Raw genomic sequence first — 17,377 nt, forward strand, 5'->3', positions numbered from 1 at the left:
TGTCATGATGGGCCGCATTTGGCCTGGGAGCCTTGAGTTTGACACATGTGATTTCTGTAAACTATACATTAAAAGGACTCTTCACTTCCTGTTTTGAGGAGAAGCTTATGAGTCTGCAACCTTTGGCTTTGGAAGGAAACATGAAGTCATGACAGCAAGACAGCAGATAAACGGTCAAAAACTGCAAAGTTTGCGGAAGTAAAACTGGTTTGCAAAAGGTAAAAGTCTCAACAGATCAAAACTTTGATCGCCTCCGAGCTGGACCCTCACCTGATGTTTTTGCCTTCGTTTGCGCTCCTGCTCAATCTTCTGCTGCTTCTCCAGTTTCTCTGTGATGCGAGCCTCCCGCAGAGACTGACGCTTGCTCCGCTTGTAGGCCTTTGCGTCGAGCGCCGTCTCCAGAGCCGTGTCGCGTCGCATGCACACTACCACCTCCTGACGCAGCTGCAGACACAGAGCGCTAAAATCACCATCGCTGAAGAAACACAAACTCATCGGCAGGAGGCTGCGAGACGGTTTACTCGGAGGACAAAAGGTGAAGATGCTGTGGTGCCTACCTGTCGCTGGAAGTTAAGCAGGCGAAGAGCTTTAAGTTCTATTGTAGCTTTGGTGCGTAAATCACCAGCTAAAGAACCTGGAAGGTTCTCCAGCTCAGCAATGCGATGAGCGATTCGAGCCTGTAACCTGAAAGAACAAACAGCACTGATGTAGACCTTCAATGCTGCATTGATGTTTTTGTCTTTTGCTCATAACTGAATTTTTAACGCGTCGCTTGCAGGATGTACCTGTACTCCCTCTCCTGCAGGATCTCTACTGGGTCGAGGCCGCAGGGCTTCTGAATGGGAGTAATGCGGTTCTGCTTGGCGTGGTAAGGCATCATGGGAGGAGGCTGTGCCGGCTGACCGGGGGACTGGGTCTGTGGGGGCATGACGGGCGAGGCAGCCGGGGGAACTGAAGGAGGGGCAGGGGAAGGCCTGCCGGTGGGTTGAGGGGGGATCAGTTTTTGAGGTGCGTTGGAGGGGGCTGCTGCGTTCACCATGGGACCTGGAGGAAGATTTAGAGAGAAAATTAAATACGAGTTCGTTTTAAATATAGTTAAATATTTTGAAGAATAGAAAAGTTACTAAAAATCTAAAGTCACAGCATCCAAATCCTGAATGAGCTGAACACTTTGATTTTTGAATAGTTGAAAAAAAGTACACTGAAAAAACAAACTTTTGGGTGTAGTAACATTTTTTTTATTCTTTTAAATTTTACAAAAGAAATAAACATATTCTCTAAACTACTAGAATTTACTAAATAAACATATGCATTATATTATATATCAATATTACTGTACAAAAAAGTAAATGCTAATAAATTCATGTGATATTTACTCATTATCTAGTAAAAGTTATTAAGAATAATATAGTTAAAGATTTGTGAATAAATCAGGTAAATTTTACTTAATTTGATCAAGTATATGTTACAAGATTTAATTGAGCAAATTAAGTAAAATTTACCTGATTTATTCACAAATCTTTAACTATATTCTTAATAACTTTTACTAGATAATGATGAGTAAATATTACATGCATTTTTAGCATTTAAATTAACTTAACAAACTTAAGTGCAAATTGTTACGAGGATTTTTTTCAAGTAAATCTTACAAATTATTTTTTTCAGTGTAGTTGGACTGCAAAACATATGAAAGATAAAACAGGAAAACAATTTGTGCTGAGTCAGCGTTCACACTGTTTTTACAATAAACAAGCCTAAAAATACAATGACAAACAGATTCTTTCTTTGGTTGTTTGACGTGTGAAAACTTTTTATTCATATTAGCTGTTCTCTATAACTGGTTACATACAAATACTGAACAAGTGAATAAGTGCACAATGATGTTCCGTACATAAGCTAGGTTTTATCAAAGGGTTTCATATCTAATAAAAGTAGTTGTGCTTTAAGATCTGACATCAAGAACGTGTACCTTCAGGCCAGGACTTTGGTGGTCCATTGGGGTTTGGTCCTTGCATTCCAACTGGGGTCCCTGATGGACCTGGGGGAGGCATGTTTGGACCCATCATTCCTGTGGTGAAGAAAATACAGATCATCTTTGGCTTAATGACCCTACAGCACTGGTTTGAAAAATACTGAAAATAATTGGAAAAACTTGGCTGTTTTGTGAACCTTTTCAGCATATTCAGTTAAATCACATTCAGTGCATCACTGTGGTTCACAAAGTTGTGGTTGTTAGTTATGTTTGCCCGTTTATAGCTGGGGTTGCAGGTCTTTGCTGGTGTTATTTTGTGGGCCAGAACCTAAAACGTTTGGGAACCACTGGTGTACCAAATCAATCCAAAAGCTCACATCGCCCGGGCATGCTCACCATGAGCTCGGCTATAGCCCGAGCCCATCGGCCCAGGCCCTGATCCTGGTCCTGCTGGAACACTTCCTGGCCCTCCGCCAGGTCCAGGGACCAAGCTGGTCATGGGCTGCTGCTGCTGCATCCCCGGCATGGGCCTCTTTCCCTGAACAGCCATCTGGAGATGATCCGGCAGAGGTTGGCCCCGGGCCAGCATCTTATACGCCATGATCTGGGCTCTGAGCTGATGAAGCTGGTTCTGGTTGAAGGGAGTTGGGCCACCCGGACCAGCWGGGCCGCTGTTTTCAAGACCAGAGCCCAGAGTTGAGACACCAGAGCCAAGACTTGGACCAGAGCCCGGGCCTGGTCCGGAACTACCTGGAGGTCCAGGCCGGTTATTTGGCCCCAAGGAGTGTTGGTCTCCACTGGGGCCATCTAGGGAGGCTGAGGAAGATCCAGGACCAGCGGAAGAAGAGGAGGACGAAGCTGATGGCATTAGGGGACCAGATGGGGGCCCATTTGAAGCCACGGGACTGGAGTGGTCAGAGCCACCTAACGGAGAGTGGTAACCTGGAAGACATGAACAAAAAGAGTGGGGGGATCACAAGAGAGCCTAAACAAAATGTTTAAGATGCAAAATTATGTTGTCATTAAGCTTTATAGATAATTTCATTATTGTTTGACCAAAAATAGCTAAATAAGCTAACAACTACCTTGAGGTACATTGCGGTATTAGTCTTCTTGTTTAAATCCAGGCTGTGTATTTTTACCAAATGTCAAAAACATTTTCTGCTCCTAAGCTCACCGTATTACCCAAACAATGAATCATTACCTAACCCTGAGTAAATCCTCCCAGACTGTTGTTTCAAAAGCTTTTTCTAACTGATTCACCGAGTTAATTCAGGCAAACTGTCATGCTTTGAGCTTCATCAGTCTTTATTTCAGGAAAACAAAGTTAATTGTCAGCATTCACATTATCATTTTTTAATTTTCTCAAAAGAAAGAACGAGTAAGACAACTGTTCAGATTAAATATTGTGTATCAAGCAGGGCTGCTTCCTTTAGCTAATATCCAGCTTGATTTAGCTTTTAGCCAGAGACTAAAGGTAAGGATTCACACACGTCACAGCTTGTTAATTACCAAGACACTCCCCGCAAACACAGCCCAACCACTGGGGTAACGCCACTCGTCTTACACAATGCAGGAGACGTTGCCAAAGATCGGTTTGTGGTGCCTGCTTACCCTGCGAGTGTTGGTCCAGAGGACTGGGTGGGGGGCCCATGCCGCTGTGCCCGCCCGGTCTCATAGACATCCCCTTCATTTGACTGAAACGGCTCTCCTCACCCAGGCTCTTGTCGTGCATGGACTCCATGGGCTGCAACACAAAACACAGTGTTGGAATTTGACCAAAAAAAATTTTTTTAATTTGATAAATAAATAAGAGACCGAAAAAATCTTATTTTTTCAGCTCTACAATTAGAATAACTACAAAATAAATGTAAAAAGGTAAAAAACAGTTTCATATGATTGTTGACACTGACTAATTTGAGACTTGCTGTAGCTACAACTGCAGTTAAACAAGCTTCACACATATTTATATATGTTTAATTCAGTCTGATGCTAACAACAGCTACTAAAATTAATAGGAAGTGAACAACAAATGTGTTACAGATAAACCTCAGCTGCCACCAGTTTTTAGCTCAATATCTGTAAGACTGTCTGACCTACAGCTATTTTTCTGTTCTGAGTCAGATTGATTCTAAAAGTTAATCAGTTGTAAATAAACATCCACTGATTACTTTTGCAGAGTTTTAATAAAATGTATCAAGTTGTTCATAAGATATTTTGTGAACAGACAGACGGGATCCACTCCAACAGTTAACACCAAAGTTTTAAAGCAAGTTGACTTGACACCAAAAGTTGCTGCAGAGTTAAACCCAGTGATTATTTTATGATTGGTTGACACTTTGACGAGAAAAAATGTAGTAGTCTCGTTTAATGAAATGAAACTCCCAGAAACTAATCAACCTTTAAGGTCAAGATGTCTGCCACAGCAACACAGCCTACATATGACAGCAGCATAACAAAACTCCTGACATTCTGTTATGGCTTTTTGCTTTGGTGTCATTGAAAACATTCTGGAGGCGCTGTTTATGACTGAAGTTTCACATGATAACAAAATAAAGCCCTGAAGTTTAGCTGTGAATACCTGCACTGTGAATGCATATTTGACATATCTGCAATATAAAAAATAATAATAAAAAATAAAATTATATACATGAAAATGAAAAGTGAGCTTGTATATTAATATTAAATCTACAAACTGTGAAGTTCAAACATACTCACTGCAAACTATACAATCAAACCAGACAGAGCTTGTTTAAATATTTTATCAACGCTGGTCTAATGCTCCGAACGTTTAGAACATGAATCATATTATCTCCAGCCCATGATGTTATAAGCCTGTTTCTGTTTGGATAGTTTTAGAAACCTGTCTGCCCACTTTACTTTACTAATATGAGTGTAAATACATAACAACACATTAAATTAGACTTCTCCAAACCAAATAGCTCTTTCATGGACATCACTAGTGTTGACCTATTTTCAGTCCCATCAGCTGTTTCCACAGGTAAACATTGGCAGCTGTTCAGTTTTAATTCAAGGACACATTAATCATCAGTATGAGGCAAATATTACGTTTGGTTTCTTATTTTATTTTGTTGGGCTTCGTGATTTTGCAGTGAGTACATTTAAATATTTTTACAGGGGCTGATGAGGGAGGGGGGTGTGGGTCTCAGCAGGACCGCTGGTGTTTGACCTCCTTACTTTGTGCAGGGGGTGCATGTTATCTGGGCCGTAGCCCGAGGGCCCCGGCTGGGGGTGTCCCGAGGGGGGAGGAGGGCCAGGGCTGGGGCCCATCATGCTGTGAGAGGAGCCCGGGGAGGGCCCGGGGCTGGGGCCCAGCATGGCACCAGGGGAGGGGCCCGGACCAGGGGAGGGACCTGGCCGAGGGGTGCCCCCCATGGGAGGATCAGGTGTTGACATGGCCCTGGATCACCTGCTCCTTGGTGAGCAGCAGGGACCTGAAAGGAAAGAAATACACAACAGCTGGTTTATATGGATGCTGTTTTAAAATAAAAATTATCACTTTAATATCTAAATTTATTTGCGCGTATCTTTATAATAATCCAGAATAGGTTCATTTAAAGGCATATGAGCTGTAGCTTCTCCATCCTCCTGCTGCGCTGCACCAAATCACCCAGAATGCAATTAGAACCGGGTCTGAACTTGATCTGAGCGCGAGGAAATACTGTAAATTATGCACATGATCCCACGCGGTTGGCAATCTCCTCACTCCGCTCGTGAAAAGGAGCTTCGTTAAAGATGAAAAAAAAAAAAAAAAGGTGGTGGTGGTGGGGGGGAATGGCGGACTGTGCTTGTGCAGACTGACCTACCGGCATCAGCGGGACGGGCGGAACCGGACCGAACCTCGGCGCATCTGAGCTGCAAAATGTTTGAGGGGAGATGAAAGAAGACGCTGCGGCTGCGGCAATTAGTCTACTCACCCTGTTCCAAGGCTGCCTTCAAGCGCTGATTTGTTTCACCGACGTGGCTCGAGCGCCCCCCTCCACCGCTCCTATGACCGAATGTCTGGCAGCGGCTGTCGGTGTCCGCCAGTGCGCATGCGCGCGCAAGGCAAACAGCGGAAGAACGAGAGGCCTGGGTTACAATGCACAGAAACAAACTYAGAGAAATGATTAGAACATAAGTTATCTTGGCCTACCATGGCAAACTAGATTTTTAAACTCTTGCTGGTAAATTAAACATTTTCTTTTCTTTTTTTTTTCAGATTCTATTGAGTTATTTCATGTGTAAAAATATAATATAAAAGAAAATAAGTTACAGGACTTTATCGGCCTTTCACACGGTTGTGGAAGAGTTGTGATCCACTCTTTTTGCACATTTCTTCATCTCTCTGAAGGTTCCACTACGGCACTTCAGTCTGATTGAAGTCTGAACTTTGAATGAATCATTACATCTTCATCGTTTTCTTTGTCAGCAGTTCTGTTTTAAATTTACAGTTCTGTTTGGGATCATTGTTCTGTTGCATCGTGACCCAGTTTGGGCTCAGCTGTCTGTCTTTTATCTGACTCCAGAATCCTTTGGTCTGCAGAGGTGTTCATGATCGACTCAAAGACTGCAAGAAGTCCAGATCCTGCAAAACAATGTGGTTAAGACAAGGTGGATTGCTGCCATTTTAAAACAACTCCAGTATAAAAGATTTCATATTGGTTCATGCAAACTGTAGTTTTTGTGTGTGTGTGTGTGTGTTTATGTAAATTGCTATGATCTTTTTTGTGATTTAAGTTGTTTAATGTTTTGAATGGCACCCACTTTAGTCTTGGCTAACTGTTAGCTCATCATTCATGTCAGAATTAAACTCTTTCTCCAAAAGTTATCTAGAACAGTGGTTCCCAAACTTTTTATCTTATGACCCAAAACATATCCATTGCAAAAACTTGTGACCCCAAATATTACACGAACTTTGTTAATAACCCTAAAAACACAGACTTTTTGACAATCTAAACAGCTTGTACACAAATACAAATACTTATTTCTACTTTGTGTGTTTTTGTAATAATTATAGGGAAAATATTACAGCAGCAATTATTTTATTACCCTTTAATTTGATTTCTGGAGATTATCCAAGGTGCTTCATGACCCATAATTGGGTCCCAAGCCCAACTTTGGGAACCAAAGTGCAGTGGTTCCCAAACTTTTCAGCTTTTGACCCACAAAATAACAGTAGCAGAGACYTGTGCCCCCAGCTGTTTTTGGATGATAAACATTTGTATCAGGTCAACTAAACATGGGCATAGTAACAATATTTTTATACTACATTTATCCATTTTAAAATATACTAACCTGACTCCTTTGTAACAACTAAGACAAAAATGTAATTAATTCCGAAAATCTTTTCAGGACCCCAACTTTGGGAAACATTGATCTAGAACAGGTAAGATATCAACTGTTCACAACTTTTACAGAAAATGTCACTTGAAAGTTGAACCATAACCGTTTACAGAATGAGTTTAGGAAGCACAGAACCACTCTGCTTCTCAATATAGTGAGATGGTAAAAACACAATAGTACAAAAAATACCAACAAGGTGTAAGATGTAACTTCAGTGTTTGAATTTAATCAGGATAACAAACCAGTTGCAGTAGTAGTTTTCACATAGAACAAAMTGTCATTTTAAGAAAAACTGCTCAAAATCTCTTCTTTATGTAGAATAAGATAAAACTCAGACATAAAACAGAAACGCTTGAGTTTAAATCAGTAAATCTTTTCAAATATCTTTAGATTATTTTGTTCAAACATGTAAAAATATCCTTTTTACCTTGCAGTGTTTCGACCGCAGTCTTTCTCCGTCGCGTCACCTGGTGTTGATGTGATGTGTTTACCAGCTGACCCAGGTCTAGGTTGGTCACATTTTATTTTCTGTATCTTTACACATCTGAACAAATAAATCTGAAGAGCTACTTTGGGTTTTACTTTGAAGACAAACCCAAAAAGACACGATAACCATGTTTTATGAGACACATTTAACAGATAAAAACAACAACAATGTAACAGCAGATTCCTTTGTGTTTCATGTTCCCGTTATTTAAATAATGAGATGCTGACAGCATTTGTGGTTTGAAGTTTAGTTCAAGTTTCAACTCTGGACATTTGGAAGAACCAGAGAAAAATACCTCTGACTTCTAAATTTATATGTACAATTAAAAGACAAAATTATAAATTACACTAACCCAACACTCACTCGCAAACATACATTCATAAAACTCATAAATAAACCTGACAAAAAGGACAAAAATTACAACCTGAAACAGCAGGTGGAATATTGTACAGCAACATTTTGGGAAGCAGCGGTCTCGACTGTGAGGCTTTTTATGTTATCGAGTGAACACTAAGTGCTTCAAAGGTTTCCCACCACGATCAACTCTGACAGTCAACTTATTTCAGCAAAGCAGTCAGAACTGACTCATCTCAAAAGTCTTCAATGTAGAGGTAAAGTTTGTGAAGCAAGGCAGACCAAGAGCTGTGTCCAGTGGGTAGCTGCACCATCCAGTTTTTTTCCGTTTTGAGGGAAAAAATAGAAGATAGAACAAGTCCAAGAGTGCCATCTACAGGTAGCAGGAGAGAGAACATCTTCCTCTTTGGCTCACAGGAAAACAAAATCGTCACTGTTTCTTCTGTTGTTGCTCCTGCTCAGTTTGCCTGGAGGCAGGATGTGGGTTGCGGGGCCACTGTGGTTGCTGCAGTGACCCTCAAGTCCATAGTCCTGACTCCGCCCCTCAACGAAGGTAAAGATGGGGTACTTCTCTTTGGATGATGACAGAGCCTTTGTGGAACAGAGAAGCAGCGAGTAAACACCGCTGTAAAAACACCTTAAACAACCGCTGAACCTCTCTGTTAGCTCTGCACTAAAATGAGAATGAAAACCTAAAGAGTAGTTAAGCCATTTCAAAATGGGGCTTTGTATGAATAGTTAATATCTTACAAGTTAAACAAGCTACAGCAGGTCTGACCTGGTCCTCGAGTGTCACTATCTTGCATGATTTAACTGTTTCTCTGCACCAACACACCTGATTTGAATGACTAAATGATTAACAGGCTTTGAAGAACATGTGGCGGTAATCCAGTTACTGAATCAGGTGTGATAGAGCAGAGGACAAAAAACTTTTCAGAGAATTCAAAACCGGACTTAAAAATATGATATTGAAATAAATGCTGCAGTTTTCTTTTTATTTGTCGATTCTGAGCATCAATAAAAACTGAGCTATATAAAGGATGTAAAAGCTCACCATGCTGACTGCAGAACAAAGAGATTCAAAGTCCTTCTTATTCTTGGCGTAAAAGCCGATGGTGCAGCTGGGATCCATACGGCTGAAGGGCATCTTTTTAGGAGCGCTACAGTGGAACGACTGTCGAGCGATAAAAGGACATTAAAAAAGTTAACAAAGCCAAAGGTTATTGAATCAATAAGAAGACAAGTTATCTTTGAAGGTACGGACAGGCGAAACACTAGTGACTGTTGAAGTCAACTGATCCAACTCCACTGTGAGAGAAAAATCTTTAGGAATCAAGAGCAAAATGTGATGAAGCACGCAGAGAGTGTAACGAACCTCCAGTGAGAAGTTGGGCTGAGAGAAATCAGTGACCGGCTGGCAGAGGTGAGGGTCCAGATAGAGCAGCTGTTCATCTGATTAAAAACAAAATAAAATCATGGGAAATGAAGTGCCATTCCTTTAAATAAAATTAAAAAAAAGTCAGCTGCACTTCAAACTTTGGGTAATTTATTTTAATTGGCTCCTCTGACAAGAAGCAGCAGGTTCTCACCCTGGAAGCCAATGAAGTAGAGCGAGTGCTTGGGTTTTCCACCAATTATTCCGATGCAACAATCCAGCTTTAGGATGTTCTGAAAATGAAAACAAAGGTTCTCAGTATGAGACATGAAGCTTAAACCTTCAGTATGAGCTCAGAGGACGGGAGGTGGGTGAAGCAGAGTGTGCAGACCTTGACACATTCTATGTAGGAAGGGTTGAGGCTCTCTCCTCCGAGCCGAACCGGTACCAGAATGATGACAGACTTCCAGGCCTGGTTGCAAGGATCACGTGGACTCTGACTTAGTGACAGATCACAGAGATGAACCACGTCTTCTTTGTACACTGGAGGGTGCAAACACATCACGAGAGAAAACAAAAATCAGACAGAATGTATACATGTATAAGATAAAAGTGTTTAATGAGCAAACAGCTGATTTCTAATTCTCACCTGTGCAATCCTGAGCCACATATACGACCAGATTTTGCACCACAGATGATTTATCCACTGCTTTCCTGCCAGAGAAAAAACAAAACTTTGATTATAACATTCTGCATCTTTCCAAATGTGTGAATAATACCAGAAAACCACTTAATCATGCTAAAAAGAATATGTTTGAATTCTGGTGCACTTACTGAAGTATGTGTGCCACTACCGAGGGGCCGTACCAGTCACCAGCCTTCTTCCCTGACCCTTTGCCAATATCCACCAGCTGGTGAACACCAAAAGGTGTCGGAGGTTGATCTCCAAACCAGGCGATGAGCTTGTGGTGAATGGGGTCTGCTTGTCGGTCCCTCGCAGACTCCGGCCTCTTCTTCAGGCTGCATCTTGGTGCCGGAGTGCTTGTCTGAGATTTTTCCGGGGTGCTGGATCCACGCGGTGAGCCAAAGGACGGGATGGGAACACCTCCAGCTCGTACTGGGGAGCGTGGTCGGAAAACCTCAAAGTCCACGTCGGTTAGCTGCTGAGCATCTGGCCAAGTCCAGTCTACAGACACAGAGAAAAAGGCTTCAACCCAGTGCTGCAATACAACCAGGAGGATAAGAAGAATGTTCCTTACTCTGGAACAAGGACACTTGTAATATTTGTTAATGCAAGAGACAATGAGAACTATACAAAATCAATCCTGCACTCCTGCAAAATATAAACGCTGTGAAATGTGAACTTGACTCTAGGTCGAACTTCACTAAAAATACCCAGTGCTTCAGTTTTGCTCTTTGCCCTCATTATCTGCTCCTCTTCAGCATAGTATTAGCCTGGCCCTTGCTTTCCTACGCAGTTCCGCTCAATTCTAGTTTCCCTTCACTGCTCYGTCTGGGATTTCTCCCATAGACAAGGATTCCTTCAGGAGAATTTCATTTGGGCCAATCAGAGAACAGAACGTCGATTTTCTGCTCAGTGTCTTCTTGTAGTTTATTTTACCTGGGCCAATCAGAGAACAGAAGGAGGAGTTTTGAATGACGTTGATGTTCTGCACAGTGTCTGCTAGTTATTTTAGCATACGGCAGTGGAGGAAGTGAATGAAGCCAGTCTGTGTTGATAAGGCTTCCAAATTAAAATAAATTTGTCTGACAAAGCAGCAGCTCTCATTTACAGTCGTCTCAGTCAGCTCGGTACTTTTCTCCTCAGTAGGGTTGTTTACAGCACACGCGAGTTCCAGTTAGCTTCTGAGCTTAGCCTCCTTCACAGTGGAGCTGGCATACACATATGTCACGGCCAACCGATCCAATCATTTTACACTTCAGCAGAGGCCACGCCTCCAGCAAGAATCGCTTCTCTATAGCCGTGAGTCCAGACCCTCGTACGAAGCAAAGTGAAGGACAAGGGCCTGTTTTTTTTACTGGGCTAGCACAGTATTCATATGCACTAAGAACATGCCTGTCACAAACACACAATCGAGTTCAGCAGGTGTGAGAAATCTGCACTCTTTTCGGGTCAAACATCAATTGTCCTCAGCAGCTGTGGCTGAGTGGTTAAGGGAGTTTTCCTCTAATTCAGAGAGTTGGCGGTTTGATTCCCTGCTATTCAGTCATATGTGGAAGTGTCCCTGGGCAAGACACTGAACCCCCACTGCCTCTGTGTGTCCCATCAGAGTATAAATGTAATATAAAGTACTGATTAGTCTCCATAGATGATTTATACATGTTATATTGTAGAGATCTAGTAGAGTGAATGTGTGGGTGTGTAAAGCTCTCCATGGTTGGATAGAAAAACGCTATACAAGTACAGTCCATTTGCAATTTAATGTCAGTTCAAAAGTGACAGAGAAAAAGAGAAAAAAGTTTTCTCACAGAGAGGTTCAGTCATTAATGAATGAAGTACAGAGAAAGTCCTTAAACCAGCACAAACAGCATCTGATTGTAGTGTGGAGGAATCATGCTCAGGACATTTTGTGTTTTAGAATTATCATTGCATTCTTTTATTTTCACCTAATAAGTGAAACAAGGATCTCTCGTGAAGGCTTCAGATCATATCCTACGTACGTGCAAAACAGATTTTTGAACACGAAGCAGAATAATTGAGACAAACCTCTGGGCATCAGATGAACAACAAGCCCCTGTGCCAGCAGCATCTGACCGCTGCGCAGCATGCAGCCCCAACCACAGTCCGTGGTAAATGTGGAGCCTTCCAGCTGAGGAAACTCCCTCCGGTAGGTCAGCCAGACCCTGGATACAAAAGCTTGACGGAATCGATCCACCTCATCTGAGAGACGATGCGAGGAGGCAAAAATATGGTGACAAAAGAAAAAAACAGAGTAAATCTACGATACACATCTCTAATCACCTGCTTAGGTGTCTTATGTGAAAACAAACAAGCTTTTAAAAAGGAAGAGAGTTTACACCACCCACATCACTACCAAAGAAAAAGAGTCTGTGTGTTTACCTTCACTGTTAAGCAGATAAGTGTGTCCAAGGACAGTGACTGGAGATATTTTGTTGAAAGACGTTTTAGATTTAACAGTCCACCCTGTAGTCAGATGTTCAAAACAACAGAACCAAAACACATTAGCAAATGAATCACAGAAGTTTTGGAGTCACTTACATGTTCATAAAAATGAACATGCTCGAGATCAGAGCTCAGAAGATTCTGAATTATTACCATATTTGACACTGTTCCACGCCGACATCAGTTTAGCTTTAAGTTTGTCGATCTCATCYGGTTCGTCGGCTGCTTCTCTGCTGGCATCCGGAATCTGAGACGCTCTGAGTCCAAAGCTGCTCTGTCGTTCCAGCAGCGGCGGCTGCCTCCGGCTCTCCACCTGTTCCTCCTGCATCACAATTCCCACGTACTGAACGGCACTGGGGGAAACAGAGTTCATGCCCCTGAGCCCTCAGAGGTGGACTCTGGTGCTCCTCATCGCAACACAGACCTGAGAAAAGGGAACAAATTTGGGTAAAACATTCAACTATTAACATGTTTATCTTTATGTAAAGTTTGTTTTGTTTAAATTACCATAAGGCCCGAGGTGTTGAAAATATAGGTCAAGAATTTATTTAAAAAAGTTAAATATTTAAATATAAACACTAAATATATTACCATTAGAAACAAAGATGTTGAAATATCATCCTGTTGTGTGAACACCKCTTTTTTCATGCTATTGTTTAAAATGCTGACTGATAAAAACCTCCAAAAATTCTTCAATTTATTAAGTTTTACATTGCACAGCTCTAAACTTCCTGCCTGATGTTACAACTCATACTCAATGGGCAGTAGAAGACRAAATGGACCCTATAGGATTCTTTTTGCATGTTTGAAAAGACACTGGTCAAATACATCCGTAAGATTAGATTTCCTACAATCATTCTGACCAGCAGTCTTTAAAGCCACGTGCAACCTGCAAGTTAACTTAAATTTTAAAGGAACTGAAAGGTTTCCAAAGCACATAGTCATCACATGTCTGATTATTTTTAAACGCAGCCAGAAAGAACAGAACCAAATATTTTGGAACAACTCCAATCAGATGCAATCTTCTTTAGAAAACTTGTCATAAGTAGTAGATAGCAAATCTATTCAATATGTATTTCCCAAGAAAGATACTGTCCAAGTACACACCCATTTCCAACCTGAATTGGCTACTTAATTACAGTCAGTGATCAGCAGTCTCCCTTGGATCAAATATGATCTCATATGTTTTAACATTTAAAACTAGGGTTTTTGAATCACATCATGTAATTATTTTTACTACAAAAAAATCTGATTATAAACAATTAAGAGGCTTATTATTTACTTTTACCTTTTAGGATTCGAGGGTGAGCTTTAATATTTTCAAAACTACAAACCGAAACAGTCTGGATAAATGCTTTATTATTTTTGCCAGCTGTGTAATTAACCATCTACTAACAATTTCACAATCTGGGTTCTAAGAGTCAGACATTTTCCACAGTGAAACTGATGAGTAGGAGTTTCAACAGGGAACAAGATGCAGCAGTGTGTAGTCACTGATGGATGAGTTTTAGTAGAAAAGACACACGTACACATCATGTGACAAGCATTTGACAACCAGTAAATCGAGCTTCTTCAGCAGCAGAAAGTCATCTGATTGTGGTCATTAATATCACCGCGGTAATACTGTTTATAACTACCACAAATAAGCAAGTTGTTACACTAAAAATGTGTGTTTTCTGTTAAAATGTTCAACATATTCATGGTAATTTCAATGACTATTTTCTGCTGTCACGACATAATTTCGAACATGGACCTCTCTGAACACACCGTCCTTTACCTGGTGTTACAAGTGTGTTCGTCAGAAATTACATACCTGTTGTTTCAGAAGGACTAAGAAGGTCGGTATCTTGTCCCACAGCCACTCATTTTCGGTAATTTACTCACGCTTGTTGACTAAAAACCAGCTTTCTGTTCAAGCTAGCTTTAGCGTTAGCCCCGGCGTAAGCTCGAACAGACTGACCAAAACAAAAGAAATAAATTTAAAAATAAAAGCTCCGAGAGTTTCCAACAAGACACGACAGATATAAGTATGAATTGGGCCGCTCCTGTCRCCACTCTAGATAATTAGTACAATCTAAATGAGTCACAATACCGGTTTATTCCGCTGGTCAGAACCACTTTAGCTTCTCCCTTTACAGCACTTACTTCCGGTATCCTTTCCTGACTTTCATTTGATTGGCTGAGCCAAATAACCCAAGAGCACTGATTGGATAATTTTCTGTTCGCGATGAGCTATTGGCTGATACTGAAAACCAACCTGAAGTGCAAATTACATAACAAAGAAAGATTGCTACACTATACAGGTATGAATAATGTTAAAATCGTTAATTGTTTTGCATTAAATGCTAAAATTACATTGTTAGTTTTCCACATAATTAATCACGTAAAATGCTTATTTGTTTTATTTTASTTTGAATTTCATTTGAGTTCTGTTGTACCTCTCTGAGATGAGTTTTCTTCCAGATCCTTGGACCCAATTTAATATCATCCCTACAAGTACCTGACTCAGAAAACAACTGTCAATGTTGGTACAAGATAAGACTGTTCACTCCTTACCAATGTGGCTGTAACTCAGTCAGTTTTGCAGATTTTAAACTAAAACTTGGTGTGGTAATAGAAGGGAGTTATCCCTCTGAGTCTGACTTATAAAAATACATCATGTGACTGCAGATGTTATTTTCCAAGTTTAGCAGCTATAATTTCATGATTTCTCAACAAGAGATGATCTTAGTCTGACTGACTCTACACACTCCCTGCTTCATCTGCTTTCATCAAACAACCCAGCTTTCAGTTTTGCAGATGGAGCCATTAACATTTCCTGTGTCAATTAATGCAAATGATATWTGATATTTTCCCAAGAACAAGACAAGAAGTCTCAAATGTGTCTAACTGTGTTTGAATCTGTCAATACATATGTTTTAATGCAATTGAAAATCAATTATGATACAACTGTGACAATAGTAGTACGAATAAAAACGTTCCACACATTAAACCATCATTTGTCCATTTCTACATCTGCAGTAATGATTTGTAATAGTTGTTGGTATAAAGTCATAGGAATACTTTACTGTGTTGAGTACTTTTCTTTTCACATACTTGTGCTTTAAATATTAACTGTGTTTCATTTGTGTCTTGTGGTGTTAAATAATGTAAACTCTCAGTTTTAAATAGCTTTAAATAAACCTTGTCAGTTTAAGTTAAAATGCAGTCTGGGAAATGACATGTAAATAGTGTAATAACTTTTTGTAGATCTGTTAATACATTGAGGCTGATTTAAAAAAAAAACAAATACAGAATAAGAGATTGCAGCCAAAACAGCAAAAAGATTTTGAACAAATCTCAAAACTTTATTCTACATACTGCACTTCAGGTGTCTGTATTTGAATCACATCTACCACAAATAAAAAATATACCCCAGTGGTACAACTTAATACACTCTGAGCGAACAGAGTGAACAAGGAATGTTTTCATACTTGGAAAAATGTGTTTATTTCTATTCCACAGAAACTGGGAGCTTAGAAGCAGTGCCGATGAACTGAAGACCCTTTTCTTTGAAATAAAGTGCATTTATATAGCATTTACTCTGATAGTCACACAAATAAAGAAATAAAAAAATCAAACATATAACATTGGATGCCACTGACTGGAGAAAAAAGGCTTTAAAGTGGAAACAATTTGCTATTTCATTATCAGGTGATTAGAGATGATCAGATGCCTCTGATATTACAGCAAAGTATAAAAACTCATTTCTGACATAAAATATACAACTGTATATTTGCAAATTCAATATGCATTTTCCAAGATATAAATAACAGTCAAGTGACAAACACAACAGAAAATAATAACATTTTCAAGTGTTCATTTATAATTACTGCAAAAGTTTGTATCAGAACCTTAAATGCATAATTAGTTAGGTAAAGAACCTCTGCAGTGAAACTGTGGCCTCAAAAAACTCAACACAAGTCACTGGGAACCACTGGAAGGCAGTCATGAGTTGAATATAAACCCCCAAGGCTGCTGAAAGAAGACATGTTTTATGTTAATGAAAGATCAAATGATAACATTGTTTATGCCAGAGGTCTGTTTTTATACACTTTACAGCAACTTTCTGCAGCTTCGAGCCATTAATTGTAGAGTTCTGCACAGACAAAGCTTTTCTGTCAGCGTTTTAAACCAAACTATAATCTGGGCCCAGATGAGGAAAAGACAGATGAAGACGACCAAACTTCAACACTGAAGATACATGAATGTGTTGTACTGTCTAAACCATTTGAGTGAAACTTTTTTTGATTCAAAAATACAATTCAGTATTTTGAATCCTGCCTTGCTGTCAAATTATACAACACAGTATGTCTGCTTTTTGCACTAGTACAACAGGAAGTAATCAAAATACACTCACTGACAAGAAAGTTAAGCATAATGAAGGCAAGGTCCAAAGAGGTTCACATGCAAATCAGCAATAAGCTGGCATGTGTGGAATTGCCAACAGATTTMATAGAAAGTAGCATCAGGCCTGGTTAAAATGTCATCAGGTAGTTGCCTGAACCTTTAACAGTCAAAGCAGTGACGCCTTGTAGAAACTACTTTTAACAGAGTTGGATAAGATTCACATTCTGGGTTTTTGTCAGGACAGGTGATCATTTCGAACATTGCCGACATGTGGGGTGTACAAATTTCACAGTGGCCTGATGCTGGAAC

At 40.2% G+C, this 17,377-nt stretch overlaps 2 protein-coding genes across 4 annotated transcripts in view; both read right to left on the reverse strand.

Annotated features, from left to right (window-relative positions):
* smarca4b (SWI/SNF related BAF chromatin remodeling complex subunit ATPase 4b) overlaps positions 1–6,015 on the reverse strand; it is a 19,513-nt gene extending 13,498 nt beyond the window's left edge. For both annotated transcript variants that reach the window (XM_014004935.1, XM_014004936.1), the window contains exons 1-8: positions 5,911–6,015; positions 5,171–5,427; positions 3,587–3,719; positions 2,369–2,914; positions 1,970–2,068; positions 786–1,044; positions 558–684; positions 271–444 (exon numbers count right to left, since the gene is read on the reverse strand). In XM_014004935.1, the coding sequence (XP_013860389.1) occupies positions 271–444; positions 558–684; positions 786–1,044; positions 1,970–2,068; positions 2,369–2,914; positions 3,587–3,719; positions 5,171–5,389 (1,557 nt within the window). In that variant the 5' untranslated portion in view covers positions 5,390–5,427; positions 5,911–6,015. The remainder of the gene's footprint in view (positions 1–270; positions 445–557; positions 685–785; positions 1,045–1,969; positions 2,069–2,368; positions 2,915–3,586; positions 3,720–5,170; positions 5,428–5,910) is intronic.
* A 1,502-nt stretch (positions 6,016–7,517) lies between these two features.
* Positions 7,518–14,835, reverse strand: atg4da (autophagy related 4D, cysteine peptidase a). 2 transcript variants are annotated; one of them, XM_014004943.1, is made up of 12 exons: positions 14,772–14,826; positions 14,493–14,634; positions 12,833–13,103; positions 12,617–12,700; positions 12,263–12,436; positions 10,369–10,720; positions 10,184–10,248; positions 9,926–10,077; positions 9,749–9,827; positions 9,535–9,611; positions 9,214–9,333; positions 7,518–8,750 (listed from the first exon to the last, which is right to left on the reverse strand). In XM_014004943.1, exons 3-12 carry the CDS (start codon positions 13,050–13,052, stop codon positions 8,571–8,573), a joined length of 1,503 nt encoding a protein of 500 aa, XP_013860397.1. In that variant the 5' UTR covers positions 13,053–13,103; positions 14,493–14,634; positions 14,772–14,826; the 3' UTR covers positions 7,518–8,570. The 2 variants fall into 2 exon arrangements, with proteins under 2 accessions (XP_013860397.1, XP_013860396.1); XM_014004942.1 differs by having other exon boundaries at positions 14,493–14,835.
* Between the last annotated feature and the right edge of the window lie 2,542 nt (positions 14,836–17,377).

This window comes from Austrofundulus limnaeus, unplaced genomic scaffold (genome assembly GCF_001266775.1).
Source record: "Austrofundulus limnaeus strain Quisiro unplaced genomic scaffold, Austrofundulus_limnaeus-1.0 Scaffold27, whole genome shotgun sequence".
Taxonomy (NCBI): Eukaryota; Metazoa; Chordata; class Actinopteri; order Cyprinodontiformes; family Rivulidae; genus Austrofundulus; species Austrofundulus limnaeus.